Source organism: Engystomops pustulosus, chromosome 1, assembly GCF_040894005.1.
Source record: "Engystomops pustulosus chromosome 1, aEngPut4.maternal, whole genome shotgun sequence".
NCBI lineage: Eukaryota > Metazoa > Chordata > Amphibia > Anura > Leptodactylidae > Engystomops > Engystomops pustulosus.
The window spans coordinates 141,387,860-141,413,151 of record NC_092411.1 but is presented as its reverse complement, the minus strand read 5'-3'; the positions used below and the strand labels follow the sequence as shown (position 1 = coordinate 141,413,151).

General features: G+C 44.4%; 1 protein-coding gene across 9 annotated transcripts in view; it reads left to right on the top strand.

The window, feature by feature from the left end:
• Positions 1–21,745: 21,745 nt before the first annotated feature.
• The window catches only part of PALM2AKAP2 (PALM2 and AKAP2 fusion), a 212,644-nt gene continuing 209,097 nt past the window's right edge, over positions 21,746–25,292 (top strand). The window contains exon 1 of one of the 9 annotated variants that reach the window (XM_072154873.1): positions 21,746–22,055. In XM_072154873.1, the coding sequence (XP_072010974.1) occupies positions 22,011–22,055 (45 nt within the window). In that variant the 5' untranslated portion in view covers positions 21,746–22,010. The remainder of the gene's footprint in view (positions 22,056–25,292) is intronic. The other 8 variants (XM_072154845.1, XM_072154848.1, XM_072154829.1 and 5 more) reach the window with 8 other exon arrangements.

The window sequence follows — 25,292 nt, the reverse complement described above, 5'->3', positions numbered from 1 at the left end:
ATACATGTGCAAGCAGTTTGCACTAGAAAAGAAGTGCAAAGTCTGACAGAAAACTGCAGCAGGATCTTTAGTAAATGTGGCCCACTGTCTACAAACTGTAGAGTAGTGGTGCACAACATATCCTAAAAATGGAATCATTGTTACAACACCTTGTATTAGAGACCCTTAGCATGTCAGCTGCATACTTTTACAACAGGCATTCGCAAGCTGCACCTATAAATAGATACAGAGGTTTGGCTTGATCCCATTTGAGACATAAGCATGTTACCATGTGAACCCAAATATGGATACTGAAGAAACGCTGTTCCTACACATTCTTATGCCATCTACTAAAGCAATAGGAAAAAAGTAGCTACTTTTAGATAACAAGATAATAGCATAAGAAAAGGCTCCTTGTAAATCATTGCACCAGTTAAGAAATCACAACAGCTCACATGTAAAATAAGCATGAAGCAGGGTAGCTTTGTTAGGCAACAAAATATGTCTCAAGGGGCTGCAAGGGGCTCCGGTTGTATCCCAGCTATTACAGGGGTTATGCATCTTATGTATATGCTCCACTATTTTCCCTTAGACTGAACTGGAGATTTGGCCTTGCTATTTGAAGGGGGCTAGTGGATCCCCATTCTTCAAATAGGTGTAGGTCCCAGAGGCCCAATGCTGTAAAAAGTAAGTATGAAACCTTAAGGGGAACCTGTCACCAAACTAACCCCCCAAGCCAACCAACAGTACTTTCTTCTGTAACATGTATGTCCTCTGGAGGGGACATATCTCTAGGTTGCTGCATGAATTAAAAATCATATTTTATTCTTTTATAGGATGCAGTCAAGCAACCCTGCCTCCTGCAGTAAGCCTTGCCTCCTAGATCTTCAGATAGTCGTAGGATGACGTCACAATTCTGGGACACCAGATGAATGGAGTGAGCAGAGCGGACTGACTGCAATAGGCGGGTTTACCTGACTGCAATAGGCGGGTTTACCTGACTGCAATAGGCGGGGTTACCTGACTGCCTGACTGCATCATACAAAAGAATAAAAGATGATTTTTCATTCATGGAAAATTAATGAAGTTTCAAACTGGAAATATACTAAAAAGACCACCAGGAAAGTATTACAGAAGAAGGTACTGTTAGTGGGCCTGTAATTTATGGTTTCTTTCTTCAATATTGCAACTTATGCATGATTAGTGAAGCATAATATACTTGCTTCAAAATTCTGATTTATTGGAATCAACCAGTTGAGATACATTGACTTGACATATAGAAAATTCACTAGATGCAAAATCAAGCATGTAGCAACTGAAAGCTCATGTTCATTTTGCTGTTCGTTGTCCTAGCTCAAATTAGTGTAAAATATATTATATAGCTTATTACATTGAACAAATATATTGAGAAAGAGTTTTCTATTAGTAGACATTATTAATCCTTTGTATGTGGATCACGTAGACTCAGAAAAAGATTATTTATAAAAATGGCTTTTTCATAAATCAGTTTATGATGAAAAGTACTGGCCATGTTCTCTACAAATGGCACACACATCCGTAAACTTTAAACCACCATTTGAGATCATTTTAAATAATGTGGTAGTGGTGGTGAGGGGAGTGTAGTCAGCATTTTACTAATATATTGTATTAACAAATTTAGCTTTGTGTGTAAAAAATGATGTTCCTTGTAGAAATCCATATTCCAGCCTGTATAATTTGTGTCTATGGAGGCTGACTATAAACTTGCATCTCCTCTCCCTGTGTTTGTTTACATAGCTTTGGGGAGGTTCGCCAATGGTGGGGGAATAGTGGGACTGCAATCACAGCCCTGGTCCAACAAAGGTGGGATCCAGCCAGGAAGAACTCAGGTCCCAGACCAGATCCCACATCTTAGTTTAGCAGTATACCAGAGGAGCTTTTAGTTCTCTGCTCTACACCCACATTGGCGGCATTGTGAGATGGAGAATCTGCTCAAGGCAGTTTCTAGATACTGGTACTTGTACAGGGTGAATCACAAAAAATGCCCTCACTCCACGGTCATTAAAATATGTACAATGCATCCTGATTTTAGCATAGACAGCCCGCCACCAAATTAAAAATATTAGAGACATGCATTTATGCATGGATTAAAGTGTATGCAGCACAATCCCACTAAGTTAGACATTGCTCCTCACAAATTAATTCTAACATATACTGTGCCCCCCTTTAATTAAAATATAAAGTGTTTTTTCAAATTAGAGGCGGTCCCCTAATTAAAGACACCCAACTTACAGACTTTCCCTGTTAAAGTTAAAGACGGACCACTCTGCCTACTGTGACTTCTGGTGAAGCTCTCTGGATGCTTTACTATAGTCCCAGGCTGCAATGATCAGCTGTAAGGTGTCTGTAATGAAGATTTATTGATAATCCTTGGTCCAACTAAAGCAAAAAATTTTGGAACTCCAATTGTCACTGGGGGAAAAAAATTTTTGTTTCGTTCTACAATTATAAAGTATACAGTTTCGACTTACATACAAATTCAACTTAACAACAAACCTATGGAACCTATCCTGTACGTAACCCCTGCCTGTATAATATTGTGCCTGAATTATTATAATATCCTTTTACATATATATTCATCAGAAGAAACCATAGTATATAAATACACCAACAGTCCCTATATACATATAAACAGTATACCAAATGATTTTATATACACTCACCGGCCACTTTATTAGGTACACCATGCTAGTAACGGGTTGGACCCCCTTTTGCCTTCAGAACTGCCTCAATTCTTTGTGGCATAGATTGAACAAGGTGCTGGAAGCATTCCTCAGAGATTTTGGTCCATATTGACATGATGACATCACACAGTTGCCGCAGATTTGTCGGCTGCACATCCATGATGCGAATCTCCCGTTCCACCACATCCCAAAGATGCTCTATTGGATTGAGGCCATTTTAGTACAGTGAACTCATTGTCATGTTCAAGAAACCAGTCTGAGATGATTCCAGCTTTATGACATGGCACATTATCCTGCTGAAAGTAGCCATCAGATGTCGGGTACATTGTGGTCATAAAGGGATGGACATGGTCAGCAACAATACTCAGGTAGGCTGTGGCATTGCAGCTATGCTCAATTGGTACCAAGGGGCCCAAAGAGTGCCAAGAAAATATTCCCCACACCATGATACCACCACCACCAGCCTGAACCGTTGATACAAGGCAGGATGGATCCATGCTTTCATGTTGTTGACGCCAAATTCTGACCCTACCATCCGAATGTCGCAGCAGAAATCGAGACTCGTCAAACCAGGCAACGTTTTTCCAATCTACTACTGTCCAATTTCGATGAGCTTGTGCAAACTGCAGCCACAGTTTCCTGTTCTTAGCTGAAGGGAGTGGCACCCGCTGTGGTCTTCTGCTGCTGTAGCCCATCTGCCTCAAATTTCGACGTACTGTGCGTTCAGAGATGCTCTTCTGCCTACCTTGGTTGTAACGGGTGGCGATTTGAGTCACTGTTGCCTTTCTATCAGCTCGAACCAGTCTGCCCATTCTCCTCTGGCATCAACAAGGCATTTCCGCCCACAGAACTGCCGCTCACTGGATGTTTTTTCTTTTTGGGACCATTCTCTGTAAACCCTAGAGATGGTTGTGCGTGAAAATCCCAGTAGATCAGCAGTTTCTGAAATACTCAGACCAGCCCTTCTGGCACCAACAACCATGCCTCGTTCAAAGGCACTCAAATCACCTTTCTTCCCCATACTGATGCTCGGTTTGAACTGCAGGAGATTGTCTTGACCATGTCTACATGCCTAAATGCACTGAGTTGCCGCCATGTGATTGGCTGATTAGAAATTAAGTGTTAACGAGCAGTTGGACAGGTGTACCTAATAAAGTGACCGGTGTGTATATATATATATATATATATATATACATATATACACATTATATATATATATATATATATATATATATATATATATTATATACATGTATATATATATATATATCCAGCACTCTTTCTCCAGTATATATATATATCCAGCACACTGCCCCCCAGTATATATTATCCAGCACACTGCCTTCAGTATATATGTAACCAGCACACTGCCTCACAGTATATATATATGCATCAAATGCACTGCCCCAAGTATATATGTATCTATCACACTGCCCCCAGTATATAGGTATCGAGCACACTGCTCCCCCCCCAATGGATAGGAAGCCAGCACACTCCTCCCTCCAGTATATATAGACGTCCATTACACTACGCTTAGTGTATAGATAGCCAGCACACTGCTCCTCTCAGTATACAAGCAGCTAGCACCCTGTCCTCCCCCACCATATAGGTAGCGAGCACACTGCTCTCATCTAGTAAATAGCTAGTCCCAGCACACTGCAGCCCCCATTATATAGGTAGCAAGCACATTGCTGCCCCCAATATATACATAGCGAAAGCACACTGCACCCTCCTGGTATAAAGGAGCTGTGCCATAGTGTGTGGGGGCAGAGCACATGTAGTTGGCTCTGCACGTACTATTGTTGAAGAAGAAGTGGGGCGCAGGGTAAAAATGTTGGCACCCCCGTTTCCTTGTTGTCGTGTGATGATGGTTCTCCTTGCGCCGATTGGTGTAAGGCCTATGGTTGGACACATCCTCACTGGTCACCTTCACCGAAGCTCATACATGCTCCAGAAAGGGACCATTAAAAAGAGGAGAAGAAATTAGGTGAGTATTGATTTTTTACTTTTGAGGAGAAAGGGGTGATTATATTAAACAAGGAGGGCACTTTATATTGGCTAATATGTGGGGGCAGCCTGTGATTTGGCTACTATGTGGGGGAGCACAGTGACTTGGCTACTATTTTGGAGAGCACAGTGTCTTGGCTACTATGAGGGAGGGCACTTTGACTTGGCCACTATTGGGGGGCTGTGACCCGGTTACTATGTGGGCGGTGGAGGGGAAATGTGATTTGGCTACTGTGGCCTGTATATATGTTGTAATTTTTGTTCTGATCTGGTATTTCCATAGTAAACTTGATTCCAGTGATGCTTCTATGTAGTTATCTGGGTTATCAGATCATTTAAAAAATCTAGACCATTGGGGAGGCCACAATTTCTTTACAGCCCAGGGTCTGTGCTAGTCTTAAACTTAAAATACTTTTATACCACATCACAAACATAAAGGGTCCACAAAATTTGCCATGCAGGAGCCTTGAAATTCCTTATAATGCCAAATGAGTTTGGCGTTTGAAAATAATGCTTGTAGTATACTATAGCTGGGGAGAAAGCAAAAAGTGTTACATTCTCTGCTCAGAGTTGTTTAAACAAACATAGAAGGGAAGAGAGGAAGTCCTGTTTTCAGCATGGTTCAACCTTGACAACAGAGAAGTAACACTGGTACTAAGGTGCACTTTGCAGCGTGTTTTTTTTATAAACTGAGCAGAATTTCTTAATGAAGTATCTTCAAAATTGGTCACAACAATACCCACGCACAATATTATAAATTATCCCAAATGACAGTTAATCTTTAAAGGGGTTATCCGGGTTTAAATTTTTTTTTTATGTCCGGGCTGGGGAAGGCTAGTTAAACATAATAAACATGAACTTACCTCCTCCGGCGCCGCCGATGTCCCGCGCCGCGGTCCCTTCGATCCGTGCCCCTGTTTGTTTACAGGGGCATGGAAGCCGCGCACAGGGAGCTTCCGGTCCACGATGTGGACGGCTCCTCTCATGCGTCCCTATCTCTCAGCGTTGTAAGCGCTGAGAGATGGTGCGCATGGGAGCTTCCGGCCGGCCGGAAGCTCCCTGTGCGCCGGTGTAATGAAACGCACAGAGAAGACGGGCCGCGGCGCGGGACATCGGCAGCACCGGAGGAGGTAAGTACATGTTTATTGTGTTTAACTAGCCCTCCCCAGCCCGGACATAAAAAATAATTTAAACCCGGATAACCCCTTTAATGGGTCTACCATAAAAATGCATGTTTCTTGATGCATGTTTCTGCTCCACATTTATTGTTGTTATTTAAACTAATGTGTAAACAAGTTTTGACTTGGATATACACATGAGCAGAATCTTTTATTAATTTTTTTATTAATTGCATAATTTTTATTATACAGCTTTTTAATTAGTCAAACAATACTGTATAAAACAATCAGAAAGTCACACAAGGTAGAGATTTGCTTCAACCTATTTTCACCCTGGGGAAAGTAAGGTAAACTTCTATACATTTTACCAGGACCTACAGTAACAACCTAGTCCAGTTCCACTGACAAGTTTCTTTTTTACACAAGGTGTAAAGGGGTACCACGGGTGGTCCCGCGACCCATATCGTGAGTCGCAGGCTCACACATGCCCCTCTCTCATCGCCAGCGCATCGCACGCACAACTTACCAGCCCTGGCTCCTGCTCCGTCCTCCTTGGCCGTGGGCACACGTGCGCCGGCTTCAAAAGATTTAAAGGACCAGCGCGCCACTAAATGGCACTGGACATTTTCAGGTGATCTTTGTGCCTATGCATGAGAGAAAGCTCCCCAGCAATATTCCTGCATTCCTGCTCCTGTTTTCATGTGTTCCTGTCTGTGCCTGCTCCTGAGTTCCCGTGTCTTGCGTTCCTGTATTCCTGCATTCCTGTGTTTCTGCGTTCCTCAATTCCTGCATTCCTGTGTTCTTGCGGTCCTGTGTTCCTGTGTCCCATGTGCCTGGACCTCCCATTGCTGACCCCGGATTGAACTTGACCTTGCATCTCTGCCGCCTGCCCTGACCCTGTGCCTGAACCTGACCACGAGATTGTCTCCTGCTAAGGTACCTTGACCATGACTGCCATTGAGGGCTAGTCCCACCTGTGGAACAACCTGGTGGTACCCCGCCGCAGCAAGACTATCCCACTTTGCAGCTGGCTCTGGTGAAGACCAAGTGTCATTTGGACTCCGTTCCCAGGTGTTGGCTAGTACCATCTCTGTGGTGGTCCAGAGGATCCACTCATCCCAAATCCTGACAAGGGGTACTCTCCACTTCATTGTTTATGAAACTTCCCCAGTATATGTCATACATGCTTGACAGAGGAAAGTGTACACTTGGCTATTTTCGTCACTGGAGTGGATTTGCAGCATTTGCATGAGGTTTGTATATATTTCATTGACTATGCTGCTAGGCTGCTAATGTAAATTTTTGTGGGTAAGCTAAACTGCAGCTATTCTGCAACATGTATAATGCTGCCTCATGCTAGCATGATTATTATTATTATTAGAGATTGGTGAATCGATTCTAATGATTCTAACTTCGGTTAGAATTTCAGGAAAAATTTGATTCGCCACGAAGCCAAAGTTTATGCTGATTCGCGGGAACAAAGTTTTTTTTTCCCCCTCATGTTTCTGCTAAATGGGCCGAGAACAACGTGTTACATGGGGCAGAGAACTCTAGGAAGGAGAAAGGAACACCCCCGATGACATCTGCAGACCTGTAGCCAATCAGCGACCGGCAGGCTTATGTGATGTCACACAGCCCTATAAAACCCAGCCATTTTCTATCTCAGCACTTCACACTTCATGTTGTAGTGTCCAGCTGCTGCTATTCTACTGTGCGATTCTTGCTGCAATCCCTCGCTCTTCTCTGAGGGGGTTCTATATACCCCAAATAGCAGTTCTATTCTAGTTCTATTCTAGTGACAAAATCGAATAGGAAGAAATCTGTTTGACTTTCATGCATCTGCAGTAGCGATTGGTGGACCAATCCCTGGTTGTTCTTTAAGGGGGATCTGTATACCCCAAATAGCAGTTCTATTTAGTGACAAAATCGAATAGAAAGAAATCTGTTTGACATTCATGCATCTGCAGTAGTGAGCTGTCAGTTGTGGGTTATCTGTATAACGCACATTTCCATACCTTTTGGGGGCTCTAGTTTACAGCCAGATTTACTTTTGAAATCCACATAGTTTATACAGTGATTTTCGCTGAAATTACACTGTCAGTTGTGGGGTATCTGTATAACGCACATTGCAATTCCTTTTGGGGGCTCTAGTTTACAGCCAGATTCACGTGTCAAATCCACGTAGTTTATACAATGATTTTCGCTGAAATTACACTGTCACTTGTGGGGTATCTGTATAACGCACATTGCAATACCTTTTGGGGGCTCTAGTTTACAGCCAGATTTACGTGTCAAATCCACATAGTTTATACAGTGATTTTCACTGAAATTACACTGTCAGTTGTGGGGTATCTGTATAACGCACATTGCAATACCTTTTGGGGGCTCTAGTTTACAGCCAGATTTACGTGTCAAATCCACGTAGTTTATAAATCACTATGTCAGAAAGGTGGCAGGTGGAGCAGGCAGAGGTGGCAGCACAGTAAGGGGATGTCGCAGCAGGGGTGACTCTGTGAGGCCAGAACTGCCGTTGTCATCTATTGGCAGTGTGTTGATCAACAACCCAAAGGTTGTTGAATGGTTGACTAGGTCATCCAATTCCTCAAATATAACATCTGACAACCCCAGCCAAGAGTCCGTAGGTTCCTCTGATACAACAATAAGGTGGCATGGCCCAGGAGCAGGTCAGTGGCCCTCACCTGTCCTCAACCAGGCTCTGTCCTGTTCCTTTCCCACAGCCAGAGAGCTACTAGGTGGTCTGGGCTCCGCGCCACTATTCAGCGAGGACGAAGTGTTTGAGGACAGTCAGCAGCTGCTTTGCAGTGAAGAGGTGGGGCAGACTTCCGCTGCTTCCTGCAGTAGGCAGGCTGTGCGACTGACACCGGTGAGGAGAGTAGCAGTGACCGGGAAACGCAAATCGACGATGATGTTGCCGATGGCACTTAGGAGCCGTGTGTATCAGGGGATTCATCATCGTCGGGCGAAGAGAGTGTCAGATTGCAGAGCAGGCAGCAAGTCGCTACTGTGGCTGTGAGTCAGCAGGGTGGCAGCAGTGCGAGGACGGGAGCCAAACGTCCACGGGGTACAAATCCCATATTCGCAGGCCCAAATAAGCAGTGGCACAGGGGCTCAGCGAGACAGCGGCGGTAGTAGTCGCTCAGTGCAGAGTGTTGGCGGTAAAATTACCACCTCAGCAGTGTGGCAGTTTTTTGTAAAGACACTAGAGGAGCCGAGCGTGGGTATATGTCGTATCTGCAGGCAGAAAGTGAAGCGTGGCCAGGGAGCTAACCTTGGCACCACGGCCCTGCGCCAGCACATGCAGCGTCACCATCCAATGGCCTGAGAGAAACGGGTGTCAGATGCGGTCCATCCTGCAGGCGCAGCAACAGCAGCTCCTGCTCCTCGCTACGCATGGCGCCAGCAGTCGTTGAGCGAGGCGATTACAAAAAGACAACTCTATGCGTCCAGCCATCCTAATGTGCAGAAGCTGACCGTGCTCTTGTCGAAGTTGTTGGTACTGCCGTCTCTCCCTTTCCAAGTCGTGGACTCTGCACCCTTCAGAGAACTAATGGCTTGTGCCGAACCGAGGTGGAGAGTTCCAAGCCGCAATTTTTTTTTTTTCCAAAAAGGCTGTGCCAGCCCTTCACCAATATGTACAGAAGGTGGGCCAGTCCTTGAGCTTATCTGTTTCTTCCAAGGTGCATGGCAGTGCAGACGTGTGGAGCTGTAATTATGGTCAGGGCCAGTATATGTCCTTTACAGCCCACTGGGTGAATGTGCTTCCCGCCCAGCCACACCAACAACTTCCACAAGAGATGGCGCTTTCTCCTCCACGTTGTCAAACTGCTGCTCCTCCTCCTTCTCCACCACCACCTCAGCCTCTACAAGTGCTGCTCCATCATACCACATGTGCAGGGCACAGTGGTGTCACGCAGTTCTACACCTGGTTTGCCTGGGCGAACAAAGTCACACAGGGGAGGAACTGTTCCGCGTCATGCAAGAAGAAATCAATGTGTGACTTTCTCCGTGACAACTAAAAATCGGAACCATGGTGACAGACAATGGGAGGAACATGGGGTCCGCGCTGGACAGAGGAGGGATGGTCCATGCGCCCTGCATGATGCACATGTTCAATCTGGTAGTCAACAAGTTCCTGAAGTCTTACACCCATCTGCAAGACATTCTATAAATGGCCAGGACACTGTGCACGCACTTCAGCCATTCTTACAAAGCCAAGCACACCCTCCTCGAGTTGCAGCGCCAGAACGGCCTACCCCAACATAGTCTGATATGTGATGTTTCCCCTTTTGGAATTCCAGCCTCCATATGTTAGACCGCCTGTATGAACAGAGAAAAGCCATTAATGATTTTTTGATGATGCAAGTGGACCGTAGTACTCCCCTGTGTAACTTTGATGTCAGCCACTGGCAGCTCATGCGTGACACCTGCCGATTGCTCAGGCCTTTTGAAGAGGCCACGTTAATTGTCAGTCACCAGGACTGCGGGATGAAAAACGTCATTCCACTGCTTCATGTCCTGGAACTCACGTTGCAAAATCTGTCTGGTCAGGGCACTGGAGAAGTGGAGACTACATCTCATGGCCGCATGAGTCCGGTGGGGGTTGAACTGGAGGAGGAGGACATTGGAGCACAAGCAGAGTCTGGTGCAATTTGTGGTTTTTCTACTCAGGTGACAGGAGAGGAGGAGCAGGAGCCGGAGGAGGTAGAAGACGAGGCAGATGACCCAGAAGCACCGTGGCAGTATACTGTGGATATGGAGACCGGGAGTCCCTCAGAGTCACTTGCGCAGATGGCCCGCAGCATGCTGCTTTGCCTAACTAGTGACAGCCGAATAGTCAACATCTAGCATAGGGATGACTTTTGCCTCTCCACCCTCTTGGACCCTCGCTACTGGTCCAAAGTGGGTGACTTTTTTCCTGCTGCTGAGAGGAAGGAACAACTGGCATACTATAGAGAAATACTGAGCACACAGTTGGCCGCTGCCTATGTGCGCCATTGTCCATCCTCTGTCAGGTCTGACTGGGGGGATTCCTGGCAGTCATTGCTCACGTACTACTACCACGGCTGCTGTGGGGATAGGAGCAGTAGCAGTTCCATCAACAGTCGCTTAAGTCTGGATTCATTAATGAGCAATTTCCTTCACCCGCCTAGTGAGGAGGGTAGCAGCCACCAGCAGCAGCAGGACATGAAGCAGACTCTGCACCAGCAGGTGGTGGCCTACTTGGACAGCACTTTACCACCTGAGGTAGAGGATCCCATGGACTACTGGGCAGCCAAACTTGATGCGTGGCCTCAACTTGCAGAGTTTGCAGTAGAGAAGTTGTCGGCCAGTAGTGTGGCATCAGAGCGGGTGTTCAGTGCGGCGGGGGCCATCGTTACCCCCAGGAGAACCCGTAATGTGGAGAGACTGAACTTTGTCAAGATGAATCAGGCTTGGATCGGCCAGGATTTCAACTCACCAATGCCTAATGCATCAGATTAGATCAGCCATGACGCCTCCTCCAAACGATGAGAAATGAGTTGCGGTTCTAACTACCTGCCTCAGCTACTATTCTGATGCTGCCACCCGCCTGATAACACACATCTACTGCTAGTTGCACCATCTGCCTCCTACCATCTTTACCAGGGACTGGAATTGTCCACCTCCTTCACACTATATCATTGTGCCACTCTGCGAGCTCCTGCTGCTGCTGCTTCTAATGCCGCCTTAACACTATATCATTGTGCCACTCTGCGTGCTCCTGCTGCTGCTGCTACTGATGCTGCCTTCACACTATATGATTGTGCCACTCTGCAGGCTCCTGCTGCTGCTGCTTCTGATGCCGCCTTCACACTATATGATTGTGCCACTCTGCGGGCACCTGCTGCTGCTGCTTCTGATGCCACCTTCACACTATATGATTGTGCCACTCTGTGGGCTCCCGCTGCTTCTGATGCTACCAACACACTATATCATTGTGCCACTCTGCCGCTCTTGCTGCTGCTGCTTCTGATGCCGCCTTCACACTATATGATTGTGCCACTCTGCGGGCACCTGCTGCTGCTGCTACTGATGCCACCTTCACACTATGTCATTGTGCCACTCTGCGGGCTTCTGTTGCTGCTGCTGCTTCTGATGCCACCAAAACACTATATGATTGTGCCACTCTGCGGGCACCTGCTGCTTCTGATGCCGCCTTCACACTATATGATTGTGCCACTCTGCGGGCTCCTGCTGCTGCTTCTGATGCCACCAACACGCTATATCATTGTGCCACTCTGCCGCTCTTGCTGCTTCTGATGCCACCTTCACACTATATCATTGTGCCACTCTGCGGGCTCCTGCTGCTTCTGATGCCACCAACACACTATATCATTGTGCCACTCTGTGGGCTCCTCCTACTGCTGCTGCTTCTGATGCCACCTTCACACTATATCATTGCGCCACTCTGCGGGCTGCTGCTGCTTCTGATACCGCCTTCACACTATATCATTGTGCCACTCTGCGGGCTCCTGCTCCTGCTGCTTCTGATGCCACCTTCACACTATATCATTGTGCCACTCTGCGGGCTCCTGCTGCTTCTGATGCCACCAACACACTATATAATTGTGCCACTCTGTGGGCTCCTCCTGCTGCTGATGCTACTGATGCCACCTTCACACTACACATTGTGCCACTCTGTGGGCTCCTGCTGCTGCTTCTGATGCCACCTTCACACTATATGATTTTGCCACTCTGCAGGCTCCTGCTGCTGCTGCTTCTGATGCCGCCTTCACACTATATCATGGTGCCACTCTGCGGGCTCCTGTTGCTGCTGCTTCTGATGCCACCAACACACTATATCATTGTGCCACTCTGCCACTCTTGCTTATTCTGATGCCACCTTCACACTATATCATTGTGCCACTCTGCAGGCTCCTGCTGCTTCTGATGCCACCAACACACTATATCATTGTGCCACTCTGTGGGCTCCTCCTGCTCCTACTGCTACTGAGGCCACCTTCACACTATATCATTGTGCCACTCAGCGGGCTCCTGCTGCTGCTACTGATGCCACCAATGCACTATATCATTGTGCCACTCTGCAGGCTCCTGCTGCTTCTGATGCCACCTTCACACTATATCATTGTGCCACTCTGCAGGCTCCTGCTGCTTCTGATGCCACATTCACACTATATCATTGTGCCCCTCTGCAGGCTCCAGCTGCTTCTAATGCCACCTTCACACTATATCATTGTGCCGCTCTGCAGGCACCTGCTGCTTCTGATGCCACCTTCACACTAAATCATTGTGCCACTCTGTGGCTTTCCCTGCTGCTGCCACCATGTTGCTGCCACCTGTGTACTCCTGCTGCTGCTTCTTCTGTCGCCACCTCCACACTCTTATCATTGTGCCACTTTGTGGCCTCCTGTTGCTCTTGCTGCTGCTGATGCCACCTCCACACTATATAATTGTGCCACTCTGTGGCTTTCCCTGTTACTGCCACCATGTTGCTGCCACCTGTGGGATCCTGCTGCTGATGCCACCTCCACACTAAATCATTGTGCCACTCTTTGGCTATCCCTGTTGCTGCCACCATGTTGCTGCCACCTGTTTGGTTTTCCCCTTCATCTGTCAGAAGGATGAAAATCAGGATTGATAGCCAAAAGCAGGAGTGGATACAGAACACAGAGGACATGCAAGTATCCCATTTGCTGCTCATCTCTATTCTGGATCAACTCCTGTTTGTTTTTGGCTTTAGTAATACTGATGGATTATTGAATCCGATTGAAAGAGGACACTGACGCGTGAAAAGAAGGGCAAAATGATCAGTGATGTCAATGCAAAATTACTGCCGACATCCTCTGAACTCTTTTGGGGGGCTTTCCACATGTATCCGTGTTTAACAGAACAGGTTCTGTCATAAATCTATGGAATCATCTGATGTCAGTGTAAAAAGAGTGCACTCTTTGATGTTATAGTGGGATCTTTCGAGCTGGCACAGACATTACCTTGTCAGGCTGCACATGGTGCACATGGAAGTGAAGAGTGAAGCGATTCTAAGAGCCGCGGCTGTCACGTGCGTGTCATACTAAAACACAGCATTGTTTGAAGACCAAACCACGCTCCCTATGCATATTTAAGCATGGCACAACGTTCTACAACACCCTACAGGCTCTCTGCAGCCAGAAAATGCCTGTTTTTTAACGTGATTCGTTTTGATTCGATTCGGGTCGAATCTAATTTTTTCGAAAGATTCAGCGAATCGGGACAAAACGAATTTTAACAAATTCGCCCATCTCTAATTATTATATTATATGTGTAATTGTAGTATGTAATAACTGCCATGACTTCAGACTACAGAATGTTGTAAGAGGAAAATGCTGCCCCATTATTTTAAAAGATTATGTAATGGAGTTAACAAAATTACATTCTTTTGAAAGCTGGTTAAGCTCTGACACTCTTTAAAAAAATTGGCAAAAAACACCAATGGCTGGAAATTCCTGGCACAATGACGTACATTGCAGAGAATTGACACATTTCTTTGCAAGAGACAATTGGGTGTATTCAGAAAGGGAAGTTGGGTCCATTTAAAGATGCATGCATTTTGATGTAGATGTGGTTTTTATGGGTGAAACTATATTAACCCCTTAAGGACGCAGCCATTTTGTAGCTTAAGGTTCAGTCCCATGTTAGATGCCTTGGTCGCGCTGAACGGGGCATTTAACAGGTTATGCACCTGCAATCGGAGCACACTCCAAGCGCGGGTGTTACACTGGGGTGCCGGCTATATGTCACAGCCGGCACCACATGTTTGCCGATGCCGGTTTGGCTCCGATCCAGAGCTGAGCCGGCATCATCTCAGCGGCGGATATATCCACCGCTGAGCGGGAAGGGGTTAAAACTGCATTGTTTTTCGTGATTATGTAAATAAATTATATGGCTGTGCATACAAGGGGCAAGATATAAATGGGTTGTATGAATTCTACCCACAGGCTTAAACTTAAATTTGAAGCTCATAGTGGCATCTGCTATCTGTTTTAAAGGAAACCTACCACTTGAAGTGGTAGGTTTCCGATGGCAATACCGGGCGTTATCGCGGTTTAAAACACTTTTTAAACTTTATAGCCGGCGCAGACAGGTACGCGCTCGGCGCTTACCATGCGCGCGGCTCTCATTCACTTCCTATGTAGCCGCGCGCACGGTAAGCGCCGAGCGCGTACCTGCCTGCGCCGGCTATAAAGTTCAACAAGTGTTTTAAACCGCGATACCGCGGTTTAAAACACTAACTAAAATAAGCTCCGGCACCAGCTCACCCTGAGCTGGTGCCCGGTATTGCCATCGGAAACCTGCCACTACAAGTGGTAGGTTTCCTTTAAGGCCAAAAGCACACAGTGTCCGACATTTTTTAAAGTGCCAGTTTTTTGGTTGACTTTGCACATTCTTTTTTGGTGCAAACTGCTTGCACATGCATTTATAAAGTCTCTTTATATACCCTTCTATATCTGAACACAAAATTCTGCACTGAAAGCGGTGTTTGATGCACAGTGGGACTGGGTGACTTGTTTATCACGCAATGTTCAACAGAATTGTGTTGCATGCCCTATGTTAAGGGTGCACCAAAAAAAGGGACGGAGCTTTGCAGGAAGCGCCAGATTCATGACGAATGTGCACCACCATTCACAGCCACAGTTTGTGAGTCAGGGACTTTTACCACAACTCATGTCAAGTGCCAAGGTCTTCTACAACTCCACATTTACTTTTCATAATTAAAGTAGCATAGTGGTTATGTTTTGACAAAAAAATGTCAAAATCTGTAATGTTAGTTTAAGCAGTGGAATCCTTGTTTATATGCCCCATTAGGACATCGTTGGGGAGGGTGCATGTAAAAATAAGGGATGTTGGGCTGTACTACAGTACTGTACTGTACTACATTTTGTGGTATTTCAGCGGTCCAAAGGTCTCTTCTCATGGGGTAGAAATGGATTGGACATTCCTTTTTTGTTGTGAAACGTCAAATAAAAATCAGATACTCAACCAGTATGCAGGGAAAAAGAGTGAGGGGCTGAAAGCAGAGCATCTACAGAGAAACAGCTGCAATAAGGTAATGAACATATATTTGAAAAATGTTAGTTTTCAGGTATTGCAGCTATGGGAAAAACTTTATAAATTTTATAATTATGCTTCAAAAAGGTTATCCGGGGACAAGAGTTCCCAGGTGTAACAACCAGCGCTATACTCACTCCTACTGTTGTAGTCATTCACATGACACCATAGCTAGGACCCATATTAACCCTTTAGGTACTTAGGGCTCTAAATGTCTTTGATTTATAGAAAAAACAAACAGGAACTCCAAGATTTCACTGGTGTTCACTTTACTCAGAGAAGTACCACTATTAGATGAAGCAAGCAGTCTGAGAGTAACTGCAGACTAAGGAGTCCACATGTCTGCTTAGTCACTAACCATTGCCAGTCTCCTCTGTGCTGAACCATCTGTATGAGTGAGCTACTGATGCCAAGGTACTATGGTGACACCACATAGGAGGAGCGACAACAGTGGAAGATTCCAGGAAGCATATGCCTGGTTTGTGTGACAGCAGCAGAGGGATGGGAGGCATTAAGGCATCGCTCTAGTCACTGTGAGCCAGACAAATGAGGGAGACACTCTATGGAGACTCAGCATTCCATCCATAGCTACTGTAGCTGAATGGAAGAAGTGCAAACCCTGATTACTCTCTCCTCAGACAGGCTGTAGTACCACATCTAGGGTTATAGCTGGGGATGCCCATCATTTGGCCATGCGTATAATACATGCACAGGTCACACAGATAGTCACTTTGGCTGATAGAGGGGTTACCCTAATGGGATACATCAATAGAATCTTATGTGGTGTCCGGTTGGGGTTATCATAAGTATGCAATCCCTGAAAAACGGTATGTTTTCCCTTTTGTGCAATGAATATAGTGCTGGAGTATAATTGCAGAACCATAAAAATATCACAATTATGCGTCACTGTGCAGATTAGGTGATCTTCTGCAGATCCTATTACTTTGTGTCTTGAAATCATGTCATAGCATCAATAATGCAGGCCAAAAAAGTGCAAACAAAAAGTCACACAATTACAGTCTTGTAGAAACATGATACGTCAGAAAATGCTAACAGAATGGGTCATTGTTTCTGTCAGAGCTGTGCCATGACAGCCATCAAAGACATGTGCTCAGACCTCAGCCATTGCAGATCTGCTTGTATGTAAACAACTTTATTGTAAAAAAAAATATGTCGAAGCTGTATTAGTATTCCTAGTACTCACGAGCTACCCTTAAACAACAACTTTTTAATACCTATTGGTGGGAATCTAATATTAATTTTAATAAGGATAATAAAATAGTATGAAAATTGTAGTTAGCAACACAAGGAGGATTTACTTTTAAACTCTGATCCATATATGGTACCTTTTAATTTCAGCAAACCCAAAACAGTTTAATGTAAATTGCGAAACCAAAGCTACTCCTTCCTTATGGGAAAAGGGAAGGTGAGAAAGGCCAAGCAGGATATCATGAATCAGTCAAACTCTCCATTTGCAAATCATTTTGAGTTTCATGTTCGTCATTTCATAGAGGGAGTTCTGTACAGCCTCAAGTGGAGCAATAATAATGATATGACTTTTGAGTTTCAAGTCGTGGTTCTTGGAAAAAGGATCATCCTTAGGCCCCACACACACAGGCCATGTAGGGTGGGTTTAAAAATGCACCAAAAACAGACCAAGAGCTGACCAAGAACTCACCATGTGACAGCACTAAAGTGTATTTTTGCTACGTATAGTTACATCACACGCCGGGTGCGGGTATTGGAAAGAACTCATGGACTGAGCCCTCTCCATACCTGGTGAGTGCTTGCTGCATATTGCAGCAAACACCCAGCGGTAACACTCGTGATTGGTGCTAGCATGGGCTTTGATTCATTGGGGAGCGATAATCTGTTTCCATAATAACCTCAGATCTTTGTAAGACCTGAGGCTGTATGATTTCTGGGCACTTTTTACAATGTGCCAGTGAGTAAATGAGTAGTAAAATCCCCATATACTGCCATACTCTACCGTTAACTGCTTTTAAAAATGACATTTTGGGGGGCTAAAAGGAGATTTTCTTGTAGATTAACACTTTCACAGTCTTATGTTCATAAATACCGTGAAACGCCTGTAGGGTAAAACCTTCCACTTTATCCCTTGATGTATTCCTTGAGGGGTGTAGTTTCCAAAATGGGGTCACTTTTGGGGGTTCATCACTGTTACAGAACTCCAGGAGCTATTCAAATATGACACGACATGCCCCTACAGCTATTTACAACCACATATGGGGTATTGCCATATTCAGAAGAAATTGTGTGATAAATTTTGGGGTGCTTTTCTACCATTAACTGCTTTTAAAAATGACATTTTGGGGACTAAAACTAGATTTTCTTGAAAAAATTGTACATTTTCATTTTCACAGTCTTATGTTAATAAATTCTGTGAAACACCTTTAGGGTCAAACCATCCACTATACCCCTTAATATATTCCTTGAGGGGTGTAGTTTCCAAAATGGGTCATTTCTACTGTTCTGACACCTAAGGGGATCTACAAAAATAACATGGCACCTGAATACTTTTTCATAAAATGCTGCTCTTCAAAAGCCCAGTGACCCTCCTTCTGTTTTGTGCCCTGCCATGTGCCCAAAAACCAGGTCACATCTACATGTGGGATATTTTCTTACTCAGGAGAAATCATATAACATAATTTAGGATGCATTTACTCTTTTACTCTCTTTAAATTTAATTTTTTTTTAACTAATCAAACCTGTTATAGAAAAAAATAATTTTTAAACTTTACTTCTTCTTTATTTGTATTTCTGTGAGATGCTTAAAGGGTTAACAGACATCCATAAACCTGCTTTGAGTAGTTGGAGAGGTGCAATTTATAAATGGGGTTAATTATGGGGGTTTCTAATGTATATGCCTTTAAAAAAACACTTAGATATGTACTGGTCCCAAAAAAACTTGGTTTTGGAAACTTTCTCTTATTTTGGAAAATTGCTGTTATTTTTAAGCCTTCTCAAATCCTAAAAAAGTAAATGAACTCTTTCAAAATGATGTAAACATAAATTAGACATATGGTAAATGTTGGATATAAACTTTTTTTGTGAAGTAAAATGATTTATCTGAAAAGCAAAAAATTTCAAACTATGAAAATTGAAAATTTTTCAATATTTTTACCAAATGTTTTTTTTTTTAACAAAAACTACAATATACACTCACCGGCCACTTTATTAGGTACACCTGTCCAACTGCTCGTTAACACTTAATTTCTAATCAGCCAATCACATGGTGCCAACTCAGTGCATTTAGGCATGTAGACATGGTCAAGACAATCTCCTGCAGTTCAAACCGAGCATCAGTATGGGGAAGAAAGGTGATTTGAGTGGCTTTGAATGTGTCATGGTTGTTGGTGCCAGAATGGCTGGTCTGAGTATTTCAGAAACTGCTGATCTACTGGGATTTTCACGCACAACCATCTCTAGGGTTTACAGAGAATGGTCCGAAAAAGAAAAAACATCCAGTGAGCAGCAGTTCTGTGGGCAGAAATGCCTTGTTGATGCCAGAGGTCAGAGGAGAATGGGCTGACTGGTTCGAGCTGATAGAAAGGCAACAGTGACTCAAATCGCCACCTGTTACAACCAAGGTAGGCAGAAGAGCATCTCTGAACGCACGTCGAACTTTGAGGCAGATGGGCTACAGCAGCAGAAGACCACACCGGGTACCACTCATTTCAGCTAAGAACAGGAAACTGAGGCTACAATTTGCACAAGCTCATCAAAATTGGACAGTAGAAGATTGGAAAAACATTGCCTGGTCTGATGAGTCTCGATTTCTGCTGCAACATTCGGATGGTAGGGTCAGAATTTGGCATCAACAACATGAAAGCATGGATCCATCCTGCCTTGTATCAACAGTATAGGCTGGTGGTGGTGGTGTCATGGTGTGGGGAATATTTTCTTGGCACTCTTTGGGCCCCTTGGTACCAATTGAGCATCGTTGCAACGCCACAGCCTACCTGAGTATTGTTGCTGACCATGTCCATCCCTTTATGACCACAATGTACCCAACATCTGATGGCTACTTTCAGCAGGATAATGCGCCATGTCATAAAGCTGGAATCATCTCAGACTGGTTTCTTGAACATGACAATGAGTTCACTGTACTCAAATGGCCTCCACAGTCACCAGATCTCAATCCAATAGAGCATCTTTGGGATGTGGTGGAACGGGAGATTCGCATCATGGATGTGCAGCCGACAAATCTGTGACAACTGTGTGATGCCATCATGTCAATATGGACAAAATCTCTGAGGAATGCTTCCAGCACCTTGTTGAATCAATGGCACGAAGAATTGAGGCAGTTCTGAAGGCAAAAGGGGGTCCAACCCGTTACTAGCATGGTGTACCTAATAAAGTGGCCGGTGAGTGTATATTGGCAGATATACAACACTAACATGATGTACAATATGTCACAGGAAAATAATCACCTAGATAAGTTGAAGTGTTCCAATTTTATAACCATATAAACTGTCACATGTCACATTTGAAAAATGGGGTCCAGTAGGGGTTAATAGAGAATAGTGGTATTTATATTGACAAGATTTTGAGACTATTTGTCACAAGAGATACTAGTGAATGGTAAGTATGACCCTGGAAGAGTGGCTTCTTGCAATTATTAACGTCAATAGCCCATGTTTCAGGAATTGCAACAGTAGCACACTTCCTCAGCTCCAGAGGTCGCCAGTATTAGGCTCACAGTGACTTCATTCCTCCAGGGGCATGGCGAAGGGGTAGCCGTGTGCGCCCACATATGCCAAGTTGCTCCTTGGCTGGAGACGGTTGTCCTCAAATTTAGATTTGAAATTGAGACAGATTCTCTACCATTTCTTGATGTAGTGATAAGGAAAGGTCCTATGGAACTGTGGAAACCAGAATGCTGGATGGCTAGGAGCAGATATTTATTGGGAGGGAGGACATCAACTGTCAAGCCCTAACACCCCATAGTTGGCTCACACACTTATAAAGGCAGTCTCAAGACTGCATCAGATAAATGTCCCCCACACAGCCCTGACATGTATTTGTTCGTCACCAAAATGAGGGGAAGAAGCACTGGGTCCGACTTGGTGTACCAAATGAACAAATCCGTAGTTACACACTTGTAGAGGGGAGATGGAGTACTATTCTACAGTGTGGCTGGTGAGCCATGTTGATTCCCAGTGTTGTAATCAGCTGACCAGCTTGTCCTTTCTTTTCAAAATAGACAACAATATGGGGCATATTTATCAGGACCTCTGCACACCACCAGTGGCGCAGAGGCCCTGAAATAATCACAAATGCTAGCTTATTGCTAGCATTACAGTCCCCACGCCTGCGCACTCGCTGCTGCCGCCGACTTTTCATACGTGAAAAGTTGCCGGCTGCGTTTTTTTCTACGCCAGCGTATGATAAATATCCCCCTATGAGTCTATGCTTGAATGTTTTTTTTACATGGTTTTCCCTATCCACGAATCATCTAAGTGTACAACCTGTGTACATCGTTTTTATAGAGTCCCTATCCTGCGCCACTGCATTAACCCCTCGTGCCACAATCTACCATCCCAGTGATAATAATAGCACAATATGTGTGTGACTAAAACAACGACGCTGTGCAATAATGGTTAAATGCCTCACATAGTCACTCATTTCTGTGCAAATCTAATATACGTTTAACTGAGATGTCTGTACGTCCTTCTAAGGTGGCAGAAGGTACCAGCAGAGTTAATACTCCAGGATGAAGGGAGGAGGGAGAGATGGAGGATGTGTGCTCCACTCCAGTATGAAAGTTTCCAGCAGAGTCAGAATCCTGGACAAAGACAGAAAACCTCTCCGGCAGGATAAGTAGTGAGATGCCAGGCTACCAGTGCCCTGGCATGCTAGGAGGTAGTGTGCAGAACACGTGCCGGGGGCGGAGACGTACAAGTACTGCAGTGGATGCTTCCAGTGAGGCTTGTGTGACAGCAGCAGCAGAGGGATGGGAGGCAGCAAGGCACCGCTCCAGTCACTGTGAACCAGACCAGTGAGGGAGACACTCTACGGAGTACGCGAGCAGATACAGGCTCCTTTTTACTAAATCTTGTAACGTTACCTAAGGATGGCGGAGGCAGAGCTGCACAGGGAGCGCCTGCAAGCTATAGCAGTAAGTATGTACGTGTGCTGGAGTCTTGTGTCAGGGGGTTTCCTCTCAGGAGACCGAGCATTCCTACATAGTAACGGTTGCTGAATGGAGGCAGCACAGTCCCCACTGGCGACAGGCTGCGGTACCTCATCTCCTGTGATAGCTGATATAATGTATGCAATTGAGCTGCTTTTCCGGATTCAGAATAGGCTGCCACATACGCACATCTCCCCCTTCATATTTGGAGGTGGCACACATGGCACTAGAAAAGTTTACTATATGTATAATGGCATGCCTCTCAGTAAGGAGGGATTAGTCTGATGAATGTGCTCCATATTGTGGAAAAAAGATTGAACTGCCTTTCTGGATAGCACTGATTGGGTCTATATGTGTAAACGCTGCCACATGTAAAGATTATTTCTTACTCTGGATAGTGAGGCAAAAATAACTCCTGCATTTTTGGCTAATTTTAGCAGTATACTAGCACTATCAGACCTGGTGGTATGCTTGTGTTAGAGGGGTCGGAGCCTGGATGATAGAGGGGTTCCCTGAATGGTGTACATCAATATAATCTTATAGGGTATGTAGTTGGGATTATCATAAATATGCAATCCCTGACAAATTACATGTTACCCCTGTTGTGTGTTGCGGTATAACTGCAGTCAAAACTTTGCAACAATGTTATTCAGTGTGTTCAATGTGTATTTGTTGACTGATTCTCTTATTGTTACAATGTACATGCTTTTAATAGGTTTACATGTGTCACTGTGCAGGTTAGGAGGCGCAGATCCTATTACTTTGTGTCTTGAAATCAAGTCATAGCATCAATAATGCAGGCCAAAAAAGTGCAAACAAAAAGTCACACAATTACAGTCTTGTAGAAACGTGATACGTCAGAAAATGCTAACAGAATGGGTCATTGTTTCTGTCAGAGCTGTGCCATGACAGCCATCAAAGACATGTGCTCAGACATTTCAGCTCTTACAAACTTTTTTTTCAGTATATAAATCAGTTTGTTGCATATCTTGACACTGTATTTGTAATCTAATTTGTAAAGGGGCAAAGTGTGTTTAAAAGAATAGAGAATTGGAATGTTCCACTGTGGAATTGCCATCTGTAATGGATACTTGTTTGGTTCTACAATATAATAATAATATTTATTTATATAGTGCAATCAAATTCTGTATCGCTTTACAGATTCTGGGTAACATATACAAATAAAATAAAACATAACAGAGTGAAAACACTCATATGAAACAATAGGAATGAGGGCCTGCTCACAAGAGCTTACAGTCTATGAGACAATGGGGCACATTTACTTACCCGTCCCGTTGCGTCCGCCGATCCGGAACGTCCGCCGCGGATTCGGAGCTGCTGCGATTCACTAAGATCCCCGCGTCCAATTTCCTGCATGTGTCACTTCCCCGCTCAGGTCCGCCGGAGTTCACCATCTTCTTCCTGGTGCATGTAAGTGCGACACAATTTTGAAAGTTAAATTCCTTGGTTTGTTCGAATCAGCCAGATTGTCCGACGGCTACACCCCTGATTTGTGTCCGCTCGCGTGCGACAAAAACCCCTGCGATTAAGGGCAAATCAGAAATGCGTCCGATCGACCCTTAATAAATATGCCCCAATGTCTACTCTCTTTAATATCTTCCATATCTACATGTAGTGTGGACATAACTTATGGGATAGGGGCATTGGCAGTTTAAGCCAAAAATACATCACATGTATTTTACAGAGAGATCAGTCTTATATGTGGGGGGTTTCTTTACGATGTTTGGCTGGGATTTCAACATACTTTTTCTTTTGTTCTTCATAAGTTTTACTAAGGCATTCCCCATACTCAACATTTAGAATGCATGCATGGTTGTCTATGAAAGTGCACATGTGTGTAAGGGGGATTAAGATAGTCCTAAAGAGGTTTTTCCACCTCAAGGGGCTGTCCCCAATCCACAGGTTAGGGGACAACTTCCCTATCAATGAGGGTTGAACAGAAGGGAACTCCTACAGCAATTAGGAGAACAGGGATCCCATTATTATTAATGGATGGGGAGGCAGGCCGAACATGCCTTGCCACTCCATTATGTTCTATTGGAGCAGCCAGAAGAAGCTGAGCTCTGTGGTTGGGACAACCTCTTTACTGTACAAATAAAAAGTTCAGCAGGGGCAAAAAGGTGTGTCATGTTCTGGTGTGTCACAGTAGTGTAATAGTAGTAGTATAGAATTGGGGAAAACAATTGATTGAAAGTGATTTATGTATGTATAGTGGTTAGCATTTTTTGTGGTGCACGAGGGTGTGCTTCATTTATCAATTGTGACATTACAAATGCTGGATCATAAATTGGGGCAAATGCCCACCTCCTCCTCCAATGCTTTCAGAAAACAGACATTTTCAATACTTGTGTGACTTATTGGGTGACATTTTGGTAAAATGTTGTGCAGATCCTTTAAATGCCTTGAATGTTGTCTTATTATGGGTTGGTTTTTACTGTGTACCACATTTTTTAAGAAGCATGCAACCTTCTGCTATATTTGTCACAGATTCCAAGCCAGCACTTAAAGGGATAAATGTGACTCCAAAAGCACAAGTAGTGATAAATCATCCTAAATGACGTGTAATAAGTACATTGAAAGTAATCGCATTTTAATGTGCGCAGCCTCAGTAAATCATGTATCTAACCAGGGGGTTTACCTTCTATTCACTTTTTGGGCAGGTTAAACGTTTTCCTGCACCTGTATGGCTATAGGGGTCACATGGCTGTCTTATGTACCTAGAGGCAAGGCTGTTTATCAGTACTCATGTTCCGAAAAGCACGTATTACCTGTAAATTATTGTATTTCTTTCATTGTGGGTGTAGTTGCCGATCACGCTCCAGCAGGGGTTATACGCTTTTTTTTATTAAAAAAAGATTAGAGTTTTTTTTCCTGCAATGATTTATTTTTTACTTTTGCTTAATCCTGTATTGTGTACTGTTAAAAGGCTCCGCTTTCACAGCATATTAGATGCAGATGTAGATTTTATTTCACCCACGCCTTATAATTTCTTTAGAGCTCCATTGACACAGTGGGGGACAATGCAGAGGCATTGCTATGGTAACAAATTATAGGTTTGCTTGCCTTTTCTAACCCTTACTAAGACAGATGGACTCTGGTTGGTTGCCATGGGCAACGCTTATTCTTTGCCCTTGACCACCAAATGTCTCCAATATCATGTGTATGAAGAATCTACTATCGACTATCATACCAGTTATTACA